The sequence below is a fragment of the Ammospiza nelsoni genome, chromosome 24, assembly GCF_027579445.1.
Source record: "Ammospiza nelsoni isolate bAmmNel1 chromosome 24, bAmmNel1.pri, whole genome shotgun sequence".
Classification (NCBI taxonomy): Eukaryota; Metazoa; Chordata; class Aves; order Passeriformes; family Passerellidae; genus Ammospiza; species Ammospiza nelsoni.
In genome coordinates, this window is record NC_080656.1 from 976,334 (window position 1) to 994,932 (window position 18,599).

Here is an 18,599-nt window from a genome sequence, read left to right on the forward strand (position 1 = left end):
CGATAGGAGGTGATAAATGAGCCCTTATTTTCCTGTGATGATGGATACAACCAAACCCCATCCTAACTTTGTTTGGCATGTCAGCACAATCTGTTCCTTTATTGCATGCAATTAAAAAACCCCATCAAACTGCAAACACTCCTTTAATTAAAGCCCCCACAGCCACAGTTTGTCATGCTCAAGGCTCCTGTGGTTGTTAAATAAATTTGGTTTGATTGCTGAGCATGCAGATCTGGGGTTTGGTGGGGGTTTTGGGATTTCAGGTGTTCAGGTGGTGCTGAGGATCAGTTCAGTGTTATACTGCTGCAGGGGCCTTTGTGCAGAAGGAGATGTTTGCTTTCCTCACATCAGTGCAAATTTGTTAAGGTCAGTGGAATCAAGTTTATTATATAAAGATACATATATCAGGTTTATTACAGATCTCAACAGAGGAACCGTGTCTATGTCTGGTAAAATGGAAGGAGAAATATTCCTCTGTGTGAAGGGCTTAAAGCATCCTGAAGCATTGTGTGGTATAACCAGGATCTTGGGACAAGGTTTTCATGTTCCCTGCTTGAAGAACCCCTGAGGGAAGCAGTGCCCATCCATCTCTGCTTTGCTGAGTTCCAGTTTCAGAGCTGCTCTCTGTAGTTCACATTTCATTAGGCAGCAGAGGTGACACTGAAGGGATGAACCTTTGTCCCCAGGGATCTTCACTGCTGTGGAAGGTGTTACTCTGCTGATCCTTGATTGCAGTATTTGTGCAGTATTCATGCAGGTGGAATACAGGGTTCTTGTCTTTCCTGCCTGGGATGAGAGGGAGGAGCAGGGGAGGGTGATAGCTGCTGCTGCAGGAGCCTTTACAACTTCCCGAGCTGCAAAGGCTCCCACAATGCACGGCCCTTTGTACCCAGCAGTTTGTTCCCTTCAGTGGAGCTCTTCTGATGAATTAAACTGCTTTTAAATCGTGTACACAATGGCACCTTTGTTGGGGAGGCTCCGAGGGCCTCTGGAGGAGCATTGACATTCCAGGGCATTGTTCTGCTCCCATTCAACCTGAGCCCGGCCTCTCCTGCCAGGGCCAGGTCCTTGTGTCACCCCCTGCTCTGCTTTGCCTTGCACTGGGTTCAGCTCCTCAGCTCGTGGTTTTAGCAGAGGGACCAGAGTTTCCCCAGCACAACCCAGAGAGACACAGCAGGAGGTTGGAAGGCAGCTCCTGCCTGAGCCAGATCCTCCTCTCTTTGGACCCTGCTTGTGTTCATTCTGGACAGGATAAACTGCATCTCTTCAATTGCCTTTGTGACCTGTTCAGTGGGCTGGGTGCTGGAGTCCCCATCCCTGGAGGTGTCTAAGGGACACCTGGATGTGGTGCTCAGTGCTCTGGGCAGGGTGACAGGGTGGGGATTTAGCACAGGTTGGATTTGATAGCCGTGGAGGGTTTTTCCAACCTCAGTGATGTGAGTCTGTTTTTATTTTGTGATGACTTGAGAAGGGAGCTGCTGAGGCTCTGGGTGGTCCCTGTGCAGGGGCAGTGAGGCCCTGGTGTACTGGGAAGGCAGGTTGGGCTCTCAGGGAGTTCTGCCTGCTCAGCCTCAGAGGTTATAGCCAGCCCTTTGCTCTGCAGGGGCCTCAGACCAGAGCAAGTCACAAAGCTTGATTTCTGTGTGTAGATTACACACTGGTTTGCACAGGAGATTACCAGATTTCTCAGCTGAGCCTCATTCCCTTTCCCAGAGATGAAATTGCCCCTCCCAGGTGCTGCCCACCATCAGCCCTTGAGGTGGCTGCTGCCTGGAGCTGCTGTGCAGGAGTGTGTCTGTGTGTGAGTCCTTCCATTGCAGCTCCTGGTAACTCTGCACTGGCCAGGGCTGGGACAAAAGCCAGGTGTCTGTTTAGTGTCAAACCTTGGGAAATCTGTTCCTGTAAATAATTTATATTAATGCTATTCCAGTTCTTACATGCTCTGTAGAAGGAGTCTGCTCAGTGGTGTCCAGGTGTGGAATGAGCTGTTGTCCCTTGTCTTGTGCAGTGTCCAAGAAGCACGGGAAGCTCATCACCTTCCTGCGGACATTCATGAAGTCGCGCCCAACGAAACAGAAACTGAAACAGCGGGGGATCCTCAAGGAAAGGGTGTTTGGCTGTGACCTGGGGGAGCACCTGCTCAACTCTGGCCATGATGGTAAGAAACAACCTGAGCTCCTCCTCTGTTGGGAGTTTTTCAGGGTGACCGTGGCTGTTCAGGGTCATGCTGGGGGACAAATGTGTGACACAAATCCGTGGCTGCATGAGAAACTGAGGCTAATGAGAAGCAAACGTTGTGCTTCGACGTGGGAAGCACCATGGTTCAGTGTGGAAGTGCTGAAGGTGGCTGCAGCTCCTGCAGATGGGTTTTCAACCTCTTTGAGTCTTCAATTCTTTTTTTTTTTTCCAGGAATATAAGCTTTATTTGTATGTCAGTGTCAGTGATTAACAGGCATGTTAAACCCCTACACTTCTCTTAACTCAATACCTTTATATGATTCTAGCACAATTTGCAGGGTAAATCCTTCATTTGCCTTTTCCTTGGATTTCACAGCATTTACAGGAATTAACTGGATATTGTGTTTCCTCACAGCTGACTTTTCCTCTCCGTTCAGGGTCCATTTTCCCTCCCCATCAACAGTTCAGGGAGGCAGAGGAGCAAACCTCTCCATTCCAAGAAAAAAATTACCCAATTGTTACTACTCTTCCTGGGATGAGCTTAGATTTCACGGGTTCTTTCCTGCCCTTTCCCTGTGCCACCTCCAGCCCAGGGTCCTGCAGTGCTGAGGAGCAGCCAGAGCACTGGGATGCTGTCGCAGGGCCCCAGGCTCAGCTGTTCCCATCGGGAGCCCACACCCAGGGATGTTTGGGAAAGCAGCCTGGAGCAGCTGTGGGCTGTAGGTGGTTTGCCCAGGAGTAAAGGCCATCAGGAAAGCAGTGATGGGATCTGTTGGCTTTGCAGCAGATCCCTTGTGCCAGAGTTGTCCATCTGGTGTCTCCCAGCTTTTGTGTGCAGGCAGAGGGAGAAGTGACAGGATGTGTGGGGCAGGAAAGGAGTTTCTCTGTTAAAGTTGTTTTCAGTGAGTCTTCAGACTTCTTGTTCGTCCAAATGCTTTTTGGAAAAGGGCTGGCAAAGGGCAGGGAGTAATTTCTTGCTGTTTTTCCAGCTGATTTGGTTGGTAACAGACACGTGCACTCCCTCACCTCACATAGAAGTGTTTCACTACCAGCTGGTGCAGAGCATGTGCTTGTCCTTATGTAGTCAGAACTGTGGCAAGGCTCATTGGCTCAATTGGAGCCAGCAGAGATCCTTACTGGGGCTGGCAAAGCACCAGAGATGGTTTGGAGTGAGGAGCAGACACTGACCCATGTGGAACTGCATCAGGAGTAGGTAACTCACAGCACTGGGTGGCTCTGGAGCTGGCTCTGTGTGTGTGCTGTGGGAGCACTCCTGGAGGGCAGGAGCCATGCCAGGAGAGTGAGCTCATTGATGGGCAGCAGGGGATTCCCTCTCACCCCAGCCCTCCTCCTGTCTGTTCTCCTTAGGCACAAGTCAGCACTGGCCAAAGCTTTTCCCTGCCCTCTGTGCTGACTGCTCCCCTGGCTTAAGAGCTGGGTTATTTAGCATTCAAAGACACATCCTGAGCTGAACTAAACTGCTTGAATTCCACTGGAGATTCTTGTTTGGCAGTCTCTGGGAACTCTGTCCTTGTCCTGGTCTCTCCTCACCATCCCACACGTTGGGCTGACACTGACTGGGCTTTGCTAATGAGGTCCCTCAGCTCAGGAGTCACCAGCTGCTTTCAGCCTCATTTTAATAACCCTTTCCTAACTCCCTGGAGTGAAGCAGATCCAATTTGATTGTTGCCAGCAGGGGTATGACTCCGTTTCCCACAGCAGGATTGTTGTTTTCCATGTGATTCAGCTCCCTGACCTGTATTCCAAGTGATGTAATCCTGGGATGGGGCTCATGGAGACATTTCTGGGTTGGTGCATGCACAGCATTTTAAGATTCCCTCCTCCTGTAGCATTACTGTGGCTCAGTCGTGGAGCCTCTTGCAGTGCTGACCTGCTCAAAGGGGCCTGAGGTGAATTTAAAAAGCTGCTTCTCATAATCAGAATATCAAGTGCTTTCTCCAGGAGCTCAGAGCATGCTCTGGCTGAGCGTGGTACCTGCTGGTATTATTTGGAATCACAACCTAGAACATGGGAGTTCGGAGGAACAAGAAGAACCCAATACATTAATTGGTTTGTTTAAGCTGGTGAAGGTTTGGTTGGATCAATGTCCCATCTCCAAAAATATTTATCAGGGCTGAAGGAGCAAATGCCACTGTCCCTGGTGAGTGCAGTGAGTGACAAGGCATCATGTGCACCTCAGAAATGCAATATTGAAGCAAACTGGAGTTATGCTAAGAGTTTTCTTAGTTACCAGCTTTGTGAAGATGACAAATTTTCAAGAATTTGCTGAGAAACAACATGAGCAACCTAAATTCTGTAGTCATGAATCTCTGAAACTGTGCTCAATTTTAGTGAGTGGGAAGCAGAATGAGAGAATAAAAGGGATAAGGACAGAACCTGCAATAAGTCTAACATTTTTTTAATAAACCCTGCACCGAGGCAGCTGGCTCAGGTTGCTTAGTGAGGAGAAGAACGTGTTTGCTGTGTACCCAGAGGGGATTTACAAGCACAGTGGAGATGTTTCACTCACTGCAGTACCTTGTCTTTCTGTGGGCTCAGCAAGTAATCCCTCGTTGTGCATCCTCTGAGCCTCTGTCAGGAGGAGGATAAATTTGGCATGGGATGCACAGGAGGAAAGTGCTGCAGGGATGTGCCCTGGTTTGCTGTTGGGGACCAGGAGCCCTGGGATGCCATCCTGCAAAGCTCCACGTGCTGCACTTGCCGAGTCCTGACCTAGCAGAGCATTTTGTGCTTATCTGAGCTGGGTGTTGCAGGCAGCTCCTGGCACTGCATTCTAGCTGCCTGCAGCTGAGGCAGTGACTGCACTGCTGGGAGCTTTCCTGCACTTGCTGGCTGAAGACCCCACTATTGGAATAAGACCCCAATATTACCAGGTAGATTGTGCCTGGGCTCGTCTGACCCTTGCTGCTGGGCCAAAGGCAGCAGCTGTGGTGTTTCACCTCAGAGACACCTTTGGCTGGCTGGATGCTGCAGCTGGGCACTGAAACAAACCCAGGCTTGTAGAAACTCAGTTTTACCTCAGGTGGAAGGGCTTCAGGCGGGGGTGAAGAGGAAAAGGAGACGGATTCCATGGAGGGTTTGATCCAGAGTTTTATTCCACGGTCACAGACACCTGAATCTTGGTAACAGCTCCAACAGAATCCTGAGCACATGGCCCTGGCTGAATTTAAGCCCAGGGACAGGGGGAGGGGAAGGGACAGGTGAGCACCAAGCAGGTGGGAGGAGGAGGGGACCAGGGACACACACACACACACACACACACACACACACACACACACACACACAGGCCAATGACCCCAGGCCTGGGGGCATCCTTTGAACCTGACCATCCACACGATGGCCTTGCTGGAATGTTAAAACTGATTGACAGAACTCACTCAGCAAGCGGGGGAGGGGGAAGGGAGAGAGGTATTGCCACACCTGGGAAGGGACTGGGAAGTAAAACAGGCAATGAGCTCACACTGCAACACCCCACAGCTCAGAAAAGGACTAAAATCCCACTGAGGATCAGTGATTTTTGTCACTTGCCTGGGAATGTGGCACTGGGAAGGGCTGTGTGCTTGGCTGGGTAAGCCAGGCACCAGTGCTGGGCTCAGAGGTTCCCTGAGCCAGTTCCCTGCATGGGGCTGCAGGAATGCACTGAGTGTCACTTGCTCCCTCCTCCTGCCTTTCCCAAAGCTCCTGGGCATTGCCAGGAGCCAGGTGCTGACCCAGGTGGGCCTTTATGGCTCTTCATGCAAACCTCGTGTGCCATTGTGACATGGAGTTTTTGGGATGGGCCTGTGCCAAGGTGAAGCCATGCTCTGTGCTGGGAGGTGCCTCCCAGGCTGGCAGGACAGAACCTGCAGCTCTAAAGATCAGGATATGATCTGTCTGTGCCCAGCTTTCTCCCCAGGGAAGGGTGTCTGGGCAAGGCAGGAGTGCAGCAGCAGGCTGCTAGTGCTGCTGCCCTGGGAGGGCGTAGCTTGTCATTTCCCAGAGTGTCCTGTGTGGGTCTGAGCAGGAACACAGAGCTGCTACAGGGAGGGAGGTGAGGATTTAACAAGTGTGAGGGATGAACAGTGCACCCTGAACCCTCCTGTGTTTCTGGTGATTAATGGTGGGGGCTATGCTGAGTGCTGGGCAGTGTCCTGCGGGTTGGATTTGGTGTGTTTGCTTTTCAGTTCCAGTGTGGTTTGTGCTGACACTCTGAGCTGTCCAAACAGTGCTGGAGCCCTTCCAGGGTAGGGGTTGCAGCTCCATGGGGTGCCAAGCAGCCCTTCCCCAAAGGCCTTTGGAGGGAAGGGAAAGGAGGGAAGGAAGCATTGCTGTCCAGTCTCTTTGGTGAGGTTCTGAGTCATGGGCAGATCACAGGATTATTTTTCAAAATTATCTGTGCTGCAAGCTGCTTGGGAAGGAAGGAATTGAGAGTCACAAGGCTCCTGGGCATGGGGCTGGGTATGCATAGGTGAGTTGCTTCCAGTGAAAGTCTCAGCTGGGTGTCCTTTTCTTCTCTCTTGTCACATGTCAGCACTGAATGATGGGATGGGACCTGCAGGAGTAAAACCAGTTTTGATATGAGGGGTTTTTGACTTCTCTGTTGGCAGAGCCTGTGGTAATGCTCCCTTCAAGTACGTTGGTTTGCACAATATTTCTGCAGTCAGCTCCATACACCCCATGGAGCCTGCCTGAAGGGTCCTGTCTGCATCCCAGGCAGTGCCTTACTCATCTCTTGGCTCCTGCTGGGCTTGGGAAGCGTCTCTTGGCAGCAGACCAGGCTCAGCAGGGAGGTGCTGTTTCTCCATTGCCCTCAGAAATGCTCCCAGTTGAGTTGGTGCATTTGCCACCTGCCTTGCTGGTTTGTTTTACAAATTCAGGGGGCATTCCCAGTTGGGAGGGAGCCACAGGATCATCTGGTCCAGCCCCCATCCCTGCCCAGACCCCCAACAATCCCACCCTGTCCATCCCTGGCAGCACTTCCAAAGGCTCGTGGAGCTCTGGCAGCCTCGGGGCCGTGCCCATTCCCTGGGCAGCCTGGGCAGTGCCAGCATCCTCTGGGGGAAAAACTTTTCCTAGTATCCAACCCAAACCTCCCCTGACACAGCTCAAGCCGTTCTCTGTGTGCTGTCACAATTTTATGGAGCTGTGAGATACAGCAAATCCACCCCAATTCCTGACTCCTGAAGAGACCTTGTTCTTATTCCCTTTGTAGGCAGATATTCTTTTTTTTCCCCTCAAGTTTTTCTCTCTTTAAGGAAACTAAATAGAACTTAAATTTAGCCCGACCCCAATTAGCAGGATTGTGCTGGCAGAGGATGTTTGTGGAGTGTGGGAGCTGCTGGAGTGCTGCATTGCAGCAGCTGCACCATGCCCTGGTTCCTGCCTTGGAGTGTTTGCCCAGGGAGCTCCCCACAGCTCCTGGCGGTGTGACAGGGGTGGCACTGAGGGGCAGCGTGGGGTGGGCTGCAGGAAAGGCAGGGCTGGGGGAGCTGGGCATGTTCCTGAAGGGGTCAGATGGAGCCACGGTGCCCTGGGGAGCCCAGGCAGGGCTGGGGCTGCTCTGGGGGGTGGGATGGGGCAGCACAGCCAGGGGGGGGGCTCAGCACCCAGCACAGCCAGGGGGGCTCAGCACAGGCCAGGGGGGCTCAGCACCCAGCACAGCCAGGGGGGGCTCAGCACAGCCAGGGGGGCTCAGCACCCAGCACAGCCAAGGGGGGCTCAGCACAGCCGGGGGGGGGCTCAGCACAGCCAGGGGGGCTCAGCACAGGCAGGGGGGCTCAGCACAGCCAGGGGGGCTCAGCACAGCCGGGGGGGGGCTCAGCACAGCCAGGGGGGCTCAGCACAGGCAGGGGGGCTCAGCACAGCCAGGGGGGCTCAGCACCCAGCACAGCCAGGGGGGCTCAGCACAGCCGGGGGGGCTCAGCACAGGCAGGGGGGGCTCAGCACAGGCAGGGGGGCTCAGCACAGGCCAGGGGGGGCTCAGCACAGCCAGGGGGGCTCAGCACCCAGCAGGAGGGGTCAGCACCCACCAGGGAAAAGCCGCTTTGCCATCTGTGGGTGAGGGACTCCTGAGCTGCTGCACACAAGGAGTTACTTTACATTGTACTTTTTATTCAGCTACTGCTGGGCTCATGTGCTGGGGTTGCTTGTACTGCAGAGCATGGAGACACCGTTTGTTCTTCCAAGCCTGAAGTGTTCCTGTCAGTTGTTGGAAATGATCCTTTCTCCCTTAGCAATTGGACTGAAGCACAAGGCAGCCCTGGTGTCCCCGAGTGAGGTGGTGTCACAGATCCACCTCCAGAGATAATCCATCATGCCACCAGCTGTAGCCACAGATGATTTTGTAAGCTAATGGCACAAGACTTTTTTTGTACCTCTTTATGCATTTGACATTTATACATGATCAGCTTCCGTCACTGGAAAGGATGCACTCACAACTGGAATTTTTAGTTGCAAAGTTTCCTATAGTGAAGGATCTATGCATGATTTTTTAATTGTTATAAAATGCCTGTGCTGTGTGGTCAGCAAGAGGCATTGACTTCTGCTGAAGATGTAAATGCCTACAAGAGACAAAGTTCACTAACTCACCTGATCTTGCTCTGTGTCCTTCCTGCTCTTGCAGCCCTTCACATTTATTCACAACTAATTTGGACAGGTGGGTAGAATTAAATAAAAAATAACATGGAAGAGAATAGCAGGAAACAGCAGATGGGGGATCTGCATCCCTTTATGTGCTGCACAGGGGCAGCAAGGGTTTGCCAGGGATGCTTTCATTCTCCTGTGCTGGTTCAGGTGCTTTAAAGAAATGTCCATAGCAGCACCTTGGGGTTCCTGCTGACATCATGGCTTGTTTGGGGTCCTCTGGAGCTATCCATCCCTTGGAGCCACCCCTGCCCTGCTGCTGGGTGATGTATTTGCTTCTGACAGGAATTTATGGCAGAATTGGGTATAGAGGGAACTGTTACCAGAGCAGAGAAACACAAGGAATGAGATCTTGGCAGCCTCTTGGCTGGGATCTCTGCAAGCCTGGTTCCCCTTAGCTCAAGCACAGGTTTGGCAGTCTGTCACCCCTTTGGCTCCTGGTACTGATGTGAGGATCCCCTTTTACCAGCTCAGAATTGTAATTACAATAAAAGGCTGCCTGGCTGGCTTGGGATCTTTGCCATCCTGAAGGAAGCCTTGATTGGGAATTCAGGACAGTGGAGTCTTACAGATTGAATAATTTCAGTTTTTCTTGCTGTTTTAACTCCAGGAAAGTGAATGTATCCCATTCCCTGTTACTGCCCTGTCCCTGTCCATGGCAGGAATAGGACTGAGGGAGCTTTAAGGTCCCTTCCAACCCAAACCTGTCTGGGATTCAGTGTTCTGATGCCCCAGGTGCAATCCCTGCTTGTGATGGCTTTGCTCCAAGGTTTTCTCTTCAGAAAGGCTTTGGAATATTTGCAGAGCTTCCATGTGAAATAGCCCCTCAGTTTTTACCTGCAACTCCATGGAGTTCTGTGGCAGCCCAGCAGCCTGGCCTGTGATTCCCAGGTATGTTTGGAATTGTTGTGCCTTGAATGCTTGCAGCCACATCAGTGGGTTTGTTCAGGCAGTAACAACGTGTTCTGTACAAAGGTTTATTGAAGTGTTGGTGTTGTGTGACGTGCATGTGACATTTCCCTCAGCACGGTGACATGGGCACAGCCATTCCAGCACGGGAGGGAGTGTTGGCTCTGCATGAGGCTGGGGGGGTGTTAGATGTGCTCACTCTGGGAATGAGCCCCTGGGGTATTTTTGTGCCCAAAATACAGTAGGTATTTTCAGAGTACCCAAGCTGACAAGTTTGGATGTGAACTGAAAAGTTTCAAACCTCCAAGTAGGTTCAGCTCTGGCATCCTGCTATCCCAGTTTTCCTTCTGTCTCTATTTTTAAGTATTTATATGCCTGAAGCAGTTTGTGATTAGGACACAAGCCAGAGTTCTGAAGTTTTTGTTTGCAATTCTCTTTTCTGCTGAGGCATTTCTTGTGTGACTTTGGCAAATCCCTTGAAGTCCCTGCCTCCTTTTTGTTAGTTATGCTTGCAGGTGGGGATATCTAAGGTGATTCACCTTGTCTACCCTATTCCAGGTGTTTTTTAAAAAAGGGGATTGTATCTTCTCAAGTGAGCAGGAAAAACAATGCATCCTTACTCATCCAGTAATTTCAGTAATGCTCTCCTGGATACCTGGGCTTGGTTGTTTATTTATAGAGCTGCAGTTCACAAATCAGGGGTGGATCTTGTTTCCTGACAAGGCCACCTAACTGGGGACACTGGAAATCCTCCTGCTCTGCCTCCCTCAGTAGTATTTGTGTACCTGTAAACAGTTTCTGTCACGCACTGAGGAAACACTGGCCTGTCTCAGCATTTTCACTTGCACCTGAGTCCCTGTTGTGCACAGTCCACACGGTGTAAATGAGGGGGAGAATGTTTTAAAGTTGCATTCTGGGGCAGGAATTGTGTGGGACATCTGTGGCTATACAGCCTCTGGGATCCCAGGTAATCCTAGCCATCCCTTTCCCTCCATCCTGCTGTCCTGACTGTCCCTTTTTTTAATTGAATTGGCAGTATGTGTAAACCAGGCAGCTTCAAACATGCCCAAACCAGTTTCCTTTTGGTGTTTCCTGATTTAGAGTAATTTTTTTTTAATCCAAAATCAATCTCCAAAGGATCTGGGCAGTCAGTGGTCACAGCTGTACTCCGAGTTCTGGCCCTGAGCTGGGAACTCAGACCTGTCCCTGCCACAAGATTTTGGCCTTGGGGAACTCGTTTGTTATCTCCCATTCCATCTCCAGGCTTGTACAATCAAACTAATAACCTGTGTCTGCCCCAAGGTGCCACAAGGTAAATTCCTAATACCCAGGAGGTACTTGGGAGATTAGGAGTGGGATATGAATATCAAGTAGTATTTATCCAAGTGCCAGCACAGAGTGGCAAGTGACATCCAGTTGTGAATGTCTGTAGAAATTAAGAAAATTCACCTGTGTGCTCCCCCTGTATTTATTGTGTTCCTTGGGTTGGGTTTGCATCCCAAATCCGAACATTTCTGATGTTGAGTTGTGTTTTGTGAAGAGTGTTTTAGGTGCCTAAGTCCCCCTGGATGTGGCAATGAGTGTGTCTGTGTGACATCAAAGGCAGATCCAGCAGCCTGGGGAAAAAAGGGAACAGTTGACCCAAGTTGGAGATGAGCAGAGAGCTCCCCTTGCTGCAGATGTGTCTCTGCTGCACAAACTAACTGGACACAAGTTGATACTTTCAAGGCCAATAGTTTCGAGTTATTTTGGGCAAATTTCCAACCACAACAGGCACTGTTGTTGCTTCACCATCTGCCCTCCGAGTTGCTGGAACTTGAGATTGTTGGGTATGGGGGCAGCATTACAAAGGGGTACATGGGATCCCTGTGGAGAATCCTTGGTTTGGGGGGACATCCTTGGAGTTGCTGGGCAGGGAACACAAGCCTTGGCTGCTAAAAAAGACCCAGTTTGTCTCTCCCCTTCTCCCTTGCCCTGCCTGCAGCTGTGAGGAGAGGATTCTTTGTGCTTGAGTGACCCTGAGGACAGCTGAGAGTTGAAAATTAATTTGCATTTCGAAACACTACAGCTGTGGGGGGAACAAACATGAGGAAAAATGTCACAGTCAGTACAGGAATTGCTTGTGCTCTTATCCTGCTACTCTTAGCATGGGGAGAACTTCCACCCCCCTCAATTTATTGGAGGGAATGAAGTTGGTCTAAACAAAAGAGCTCCAGCACACTGGCCAAATCTGAGTATTAGCAGTGTCTTGTTGGGTATTAGGAAAAATTCCTTCACTGAAGGAGCTGTCAAGCATTGGAACTGCTTAGGCTGCACAGGGATTTAAAAGCTCTGGGCTTGTGGCACTTGGGGACATGGTTCAGCCATGGCAGTGCTGGGAGAGCAGTTGGACTCAATCTTAGAGGCTTTTCCAGCTTAATGATTCTGTGATTTTTGTGTTAAAACCAATGAAACCCTGGGAAGTGGGTGGGTGCAGCCTGCAGTAGGGGTTGGCTGTACAGCATCCCCATCATGGGTGGTGGGCAGGGAGGATCCCCTGGTTCCAGGCTGTCCTGGCACAGCCAGGGGAATGTTGCTCATCTGCAGGACCTGGCAGACGTGGCTGGTGACCTGCCCTGCCTGCTGCAGCCCAGGGGATTTCTGTTCCCCAGGCCTGAACTTTGCACTTTGCTTTCCACAGCCCTGCCTGAGCTGCCATAAAAGAAATTCAGCTGAGGAAGCAGAGTCCAGTGCTGGCTCAGGGATCCAGCTCAGGGCTTGTGCTCTGCTGTTGCTGCACTCTGCCAAGTGCAAAAGTCCCACTCCAGCTCAGAGCTGTGTGCCTGGCACAAGGCTCTGGGGCAGCTTGGACTTGACACAGCTCATCACCAGCGTGGAGAACGTCAGTGTGGCTCACAGCCTGGGAATGAGGGCCAGGGAGAGAGGAATCATGGAATCCCAGGCTGGTTTGGGTTGGAAGGGACCTCAAATCCCACCCAGTCACACCTGCAAGGCAAGGCCTCCTTCCACTAGACCAGGTTGCTCCAAGCCCCATCCAACATGGCCTTGAGCGCCTTGGAAAGGAAGGAAAGTCTCTGTTTGGTTGGTCTTGTATTTCTCTTGGTGGCTCAACCATGAGGACAGAGATTCAGGAGTGAGACAAGAGTCCTGACAAGAGAGTCTTTAAAGCTGGATGTTTTTCTGAATGTGCAGGGGCTGGTGAGGTCAGTGATCCTGTGGAATGGCACATGCAGGTACAATGTTGGATGACACACAACTCCTCATGCCACAATAAAGAGAAAGTCCTTAATCTCTCTCCTCTGCTGCTTCACACCTTTGTGTAACTAAGGTGGAGGGAAGAGCTCCAGAAATGAGAAGTTTAAAAGTCACAGGCTGAAATATTACAGGGTTTTTACTTTTTTTTTTTAAGGAAATATTTGGACAGTTTTTTGGAAAATGGCCTTGATGATCTTAGAGGTCTTTTCCAACCTTAATGGTTCTAAAATTGAGTTAAAATAGGAAATTATTGGAGTAAAAGCAACCGTATTTCTCAAAGAGGGGATATTCCCTGTTTTTACATAATTCCTCATTAATGGCAGGGGAGTTGGGATTTATGTGGCTAGTTCCAGATATTTGGAAGTTGTCAGTCTTGGCTGAGCACAGAATTTCAAGAAAGGGGCTCATCCTGCTGCAGTGGCAGCATTTGTGCTGTGCTGGGTGTGTGTCCTGTGCTGGCTTTTCCCCTGCCTGTCCTTCCCAGCTGTTCCCAAAGGCAGCCTGGACACCCAGGGCTGAGCCTCTCCACCTGCATTTTATCTGAATGCTGATTGTTCCAGTTTCTATGCTGGTGGCTCAAAACAGCCTTTAACCTTCTGTTACTCAGGTCTGGATTTTCAGTGTGTGCCTCGAGTCTGCTGGCACTGCATGCTGGTTGTCCCTGCTGAGGCAGAGCTGGGGGCAGTCTGTTTTCCATGCTCCCTTGTGGGTTTGCTATGTGTGGAATTCAGTGAGGAGCAGCAGCCCAGGTGCTCTGGGCCATTGTCCAGCCCCAAGGCCTGCCCTGTGGGACCTGCACCCCACTGGTGTATTTTGGGAAAATGCCAGTGCCAGAGGGGGGCTTGGTGGGAGGCCTCATGCCCTGGGCTGAACAAACACTTCTGGTTCCAGTAACGTGCTAAGAAAATAAAATAAAATAAAACACAACACAAACAAGCCTCTCAAAGCCCAGGGAGGGAACATTACAAAATATTGAAAAAGAAAACCCCACCCATCAAGATGATAGGAAAGGAAATACGCCTTGTGTGAGGATGAATCAAAATGTTTTTCAGAATGAAAACCATAGAACTTCTTCTTCCTCTTAATGGCAGAGAATTAAGCAGTTAACAAGCTCTCAGAGCTGCAATAAACCTTTCAAACCAGCTGCGAGATGCTCTGGAAGGACTTGAATTAATTCCTTTGACTGCTGTGATGATGAAATGTGCTGGGGTCCCCTTTAGTGAGGCATCCACGTTTCCAGCCCTTTGCATTTTGTCTCCTGGGAGCACCTGGTGTTGGAGATGTTGGAGGGAAGGAGGGAGGGGTTGTTTCAGAGGGAGGTGAGTGCAGTGTCCATGCAGAGCTGGGTGTTCCAGGCAGCTCCTGGCACTGCATTCTAGCTGCCTGCACTGAGGCAGTGACTGCACTGCTGGGAGCTTTTCTGGAGTCGCTGGCTGAAGACCCCACAGCTCAGAAAAGGACTAAAATCCCACTGAGGATCAGTGATTTTTGTCACTTGCCTGGGAATGTGGCACTGGGAAGGGCTGTGTGCTTGGCTGGGTAAGCCAGGCACCAGTGCTGGTTCCCTGAGCCAGTTCCCTGCATGGGGCTGCAGGAATGCACTGAGTGTCACTTGCTCCCTCCTCCTGCCTTTCCCAAAGCTCCTGGGCATTGCCAGGAGCCAGGTGCTGACCCAGGTGGGCCTTTATGGCTCTTCATGCAAACCACCTGTGCCATGCAGTCTGGCTGTGGTAATTGCAGGAAACCACAGTAATTAACTGCCAATAACAGAACTTTAGTGTTGCTGCTGGTGCATCCTGTGAGAGGAAATCTCCTTTGGTTCCCTGCTGAGATGAGGCTGAGGTACCTGTCTGGTTCAAATGTGGGCTGTGGTTTGGGATCTAGAAGCCAAAATCAGTTCCTGAACTGAGAAGTTCACCTGCAGGGGAGGGATTTCTGCAGCAGATGGACATGGTACCTGAAAAAGTCACAGTGTGGTGTCAGAAGCTGCTGTAGGTGTTGGCCTGGGCACACTTGACATTTGCAAAATTAAGTCGTGGCTTGTGCTGTCATCCTGCCTTCTCCTTCTGAGGGAGCAGTCACTGTTCCCTCCATGTGTGCGTGTACATCTCTAAAATGAGAATTAAAGGGCTGGGGATTCAAAGGGCAGAGGGAGGTTAAACACACACCCAATGGCCAGGTGTCATCTTTGTTCAGAAATCTGAAAAATGAAGTCACCATTCCAGCAAAGGCCCCTCAGGTACAATTTTAGCCCTACTTGAATTTCAGTCCCTTCTCCAACCCTGCAGAATTCCCCCAAAATATCCGTGGTGCTGGTATGGTATATTTAGCTTAAAGAACAGATCGTCCTGGTAACCAGCTGAGGAGATGCTTGGAACAAGGCTGCTGGGATCTTTTCAGGGAATGTTAATTGCTCTAACTGTGCCCAGGCTCTTCCATGACAGAAGAGAACTTGAGGCAGAGCATTGGTGCTGCAGCCCTGCCTTCCCTTGGGTTCTCCTGCCCTGCTCCACTGTCAGGGTTCCTGCTGGGAATGGGGCAGGCAGGGCAAGTGCTGGTTATTTCTCTGCCTCTTGCTGTGTTTGCTTCTTGATTTATTTGCCTGTTTATTTATTTGCATCTTGATTTACTTATTTAGCAGGCTCTGTGGTTCCAGGGGACCCCTCCTGTGGTTGCAGTATGGATCATTAATGTCTTTGGGATTTGCAGCTTTAGCAGATCTTGTCACAGCACTTCCAAGCTTGGGAAAACTCTTTTGCCCAGTCCTCTGGGACCCTTGCATGCAGGAAATGCTGCTGTGGGGGCTGGGCCCTGTGCAGGTCACTGGTGAGATCTGTGACCTCACCCATTGTCAGGGGTGGCTGTGGGACAGACATGCAGGGGCGTCCCACGGGGGATTGGGGCAGGTCTGTCTGGCACTCTGGGGTTTCCTCTCCCACAGAGGACAAACACCACTGGCTGTGTCAGCACATAGAGCCCTGTCCTTGTCCTTTGCTGCACAGGATGGAGCTGTGCCCCCTCTGCTGCCCCGCACAGGTCACACCTGGGCCCCACTCATCTCCCAGTGCCCTAGTGCCATGCAATTCACACTTCAGCCCTTTCTGGCCGCTGCTTGAGTAGGACAGAACTCCTTCCCTGCCCATTTCCAGCCTTAAAAACTTCCTCTTCCAAGAGGTGTTGAATCTTTTTGAATACAGGCTTAAGTGTTGTCCTCCAGAAGTGTTTTTGAGACACTATGAGAATTTCAGGCCTCGTGTTCCACCTGCTCTGCTCGGATCTGTCCTTGTGAGGTTCCGGATGACTGGAAGCTGGCCAATGTGATACCCATTCACAAAAAAGGTGCAAAGGAAGATCCTGGTAATTATAGATCAGTCAGCCTGACCTCAGTACCTGGCAAAATAATGGAACAGTTTATATTAAGCGCCATCACGCAAAATTTACAAGATGGCCAGGGTATCAGACCCAGCCAGCACGGATTTAGGAGGGGTAGGTCATGTTTGACCAACCTGGTCACCTTTTATGACCAGGTAACCCGCCTAGTGGATGCAGGAAGGCTGTAGATGTTGTTTACTTGGATTTCAGCAAGGCCTTTGACACTGTCTCCCATAGCACACTCCTAGACAAACTCACAGGCCGTGGCTTGGACAGGAGCACTCTTTGCTGGGTTCAGAACTGGCTGCATGGCCGGGCCCAGAGAGTGGTGGTGAATGGTGCTGCATCCAGCTGGTGACCAGTCACCAGTGGTGTCCCTCGGGGGTCTGTGCTGGGGCCAGTTCTGTTTAATATTTTTATTGATGACATGGATGAGGGTTTAGAGTCCTTTATTAGCAAATTTGCAGATGACACTAAGCTGGGAACGTGTGTTGATCTGTTAGAGGGACAGAGGGCTTTGCAGAGGGACTTGGAACGGTTGGATGGATGGGCAGAATCTAATGGGATGAAGTTCAATAAGTCCAAGTGCCAAGTCCTGCACTTCGGCCACAATAACCCCCTGCACCGATATAAGCTGGGGACGGTGTGGCTGGACAGTGCTCAGGTGGAAAGGGACCTGGGGGTGCTGGCTGACAGTCAGCTGAACATGAGCCAGCAGTGTGCCCAGGTGGCCAAGAAGGCCAATGGCATCCTGGCCAGTATCAGGAATGGTGTGGCCAGCAGGAGCAGGGAGCTCATTCTTCCCCTGTACTCAGCACTGGTGAGGCCTCACCTGGAGTATTGCATCCAGTTCTGGGCCCCTCAGTTTGGAGGGACGTTGAGATGCTTGAGCGTGTCCAGAGGAGAGCAACGAGGCTGGTGAGGGGCTTGGAGCACAAGCCATATGAAGAACGACTGAGGGAGCTGGGGTTGTTCAGCCTGGAGAAAAGGAGACTCAGGGGTGACCTTATCACTCTCTTCAGCTTCCTGAAGGGTGGCTGTGGTGAGCTGGGGGTCGGTCTCTTTCTCCGGGCAACAACAGACAGAACAAGAGGACACAGTCTCAAGCTGCACCAAGGGAGATACAGGCTAGAATTAAGGAGGAAGTATTTTACAGAAAGAGTGGTCAAATACTGGAATCATCTACCCAGTGAGGTGGTGGAGTCACCATCCCTCGAAGAATTTAAAAAAAGACTGGATGTGGCACTTGGTGCCATGATCTAGTTGAGGTGTTAGAACATGGGTTGGACTCGATGATCTTAAAGGTCTCTTCCAGCCTAGAAATTCTGTGATTCTGTGATGGACGTGTACCCAGCGTGCCCTGGGTGTGTGTTCACTGAGAACCTCTTGCCTTTCCCAGGTTCAGGGTGTGTCTGTTGGTTCCATCAGCTGTGGTCTTCTTTGGAGCTCCCTGATGCTGAGGTAGCCCAGGGCTTCACCTCCACTGGTTTTTGTTCCCCAAAAAGCAGCACTTGGTTCCCAAGGCTCTTGGCTTAATGTACAAGGGCTCTGCTTGCCTCAAAATCTGCCCTGCTCATCCCTGGGAATGTAGCACTGGAGCCTGGCTGGCTCAGTTCTGGCTGTCTCTAGGTGCCTTGGAGCATCCCAGGTGCAGGCTCTAATCTGCTCCTGCTGAGCCTGTGGCTGATGTGCTGCAGGATTTACAGCTTTCCCTGTGTCCTGTGCTCCAGCATGCAACAGACAGGGGTATCCTTGTCCTGGATACCCCTGCTGATTGCCGGGGAGCCATGTGAAATGAGCCTTTCCTCCAGCTCTGAGGGTTGGCTGCAGGCTGGGGAAGCAGCCCTTGGAGGCTGGGGGGAGCATCCAAGTGCAGCAGCACTGGGGAGCACAGTGCTTGGCAGATGGCATTTGCTGTGGTGTAAGGGGATTTGCCACATGACCTGCTCAGCATCGGTGTCACGTGTGCACTGATCAGACCTGGCATCTAAAGAACACACTGAGATCAGCAGAGGAGCTGCTGCAAAAGGCTGGCTGGCAGGGGGATGCACAGGGATCCCAGCTTTTCCCATCAAGGTTTGCTGATGCTCACAGGAGCTCCATCCTGGTTTTCTCTCTGTGTTCAGGGCAGTTTTAGTGTCTATTGTAAATCCAGTGATTTGCTTCTCCTCATGGATGGACACACAGCTCCAGCACTGGATGTGCATGAGCCTGGGAAGCCAGCTGGAAGGAATGGGGTGGTG

The 18,599-nt window shown here is 51.2% G+C and overlaps 1 protein-coding gene across 2 annotated transcripts in view; it reads left to right on the plus strand.

Annotated features, from left to right (window-relative positions):
- ARHGAP32 (Rho GTPase activating protein 32) overlaps positions 1 to 18,599 on the plus strand; it is a 153,132-nt gene that overhangs the window by 111,877 nt on the left and 22,656 nt on the right. For both annotated transcript variants that reach the window (XM_059488375.1, XM_059488374.1), the window contains one exon: positions 2,009 to 2,158. In XM_059488375.1, coding sequence (XP_059344358.1) covers positions 2,009 to 2,158 — 150 coding nt within the window. The remainder of the gene's footprint in view (positions 1 to 2,008; positions 2,159 to 18,599) is intronic.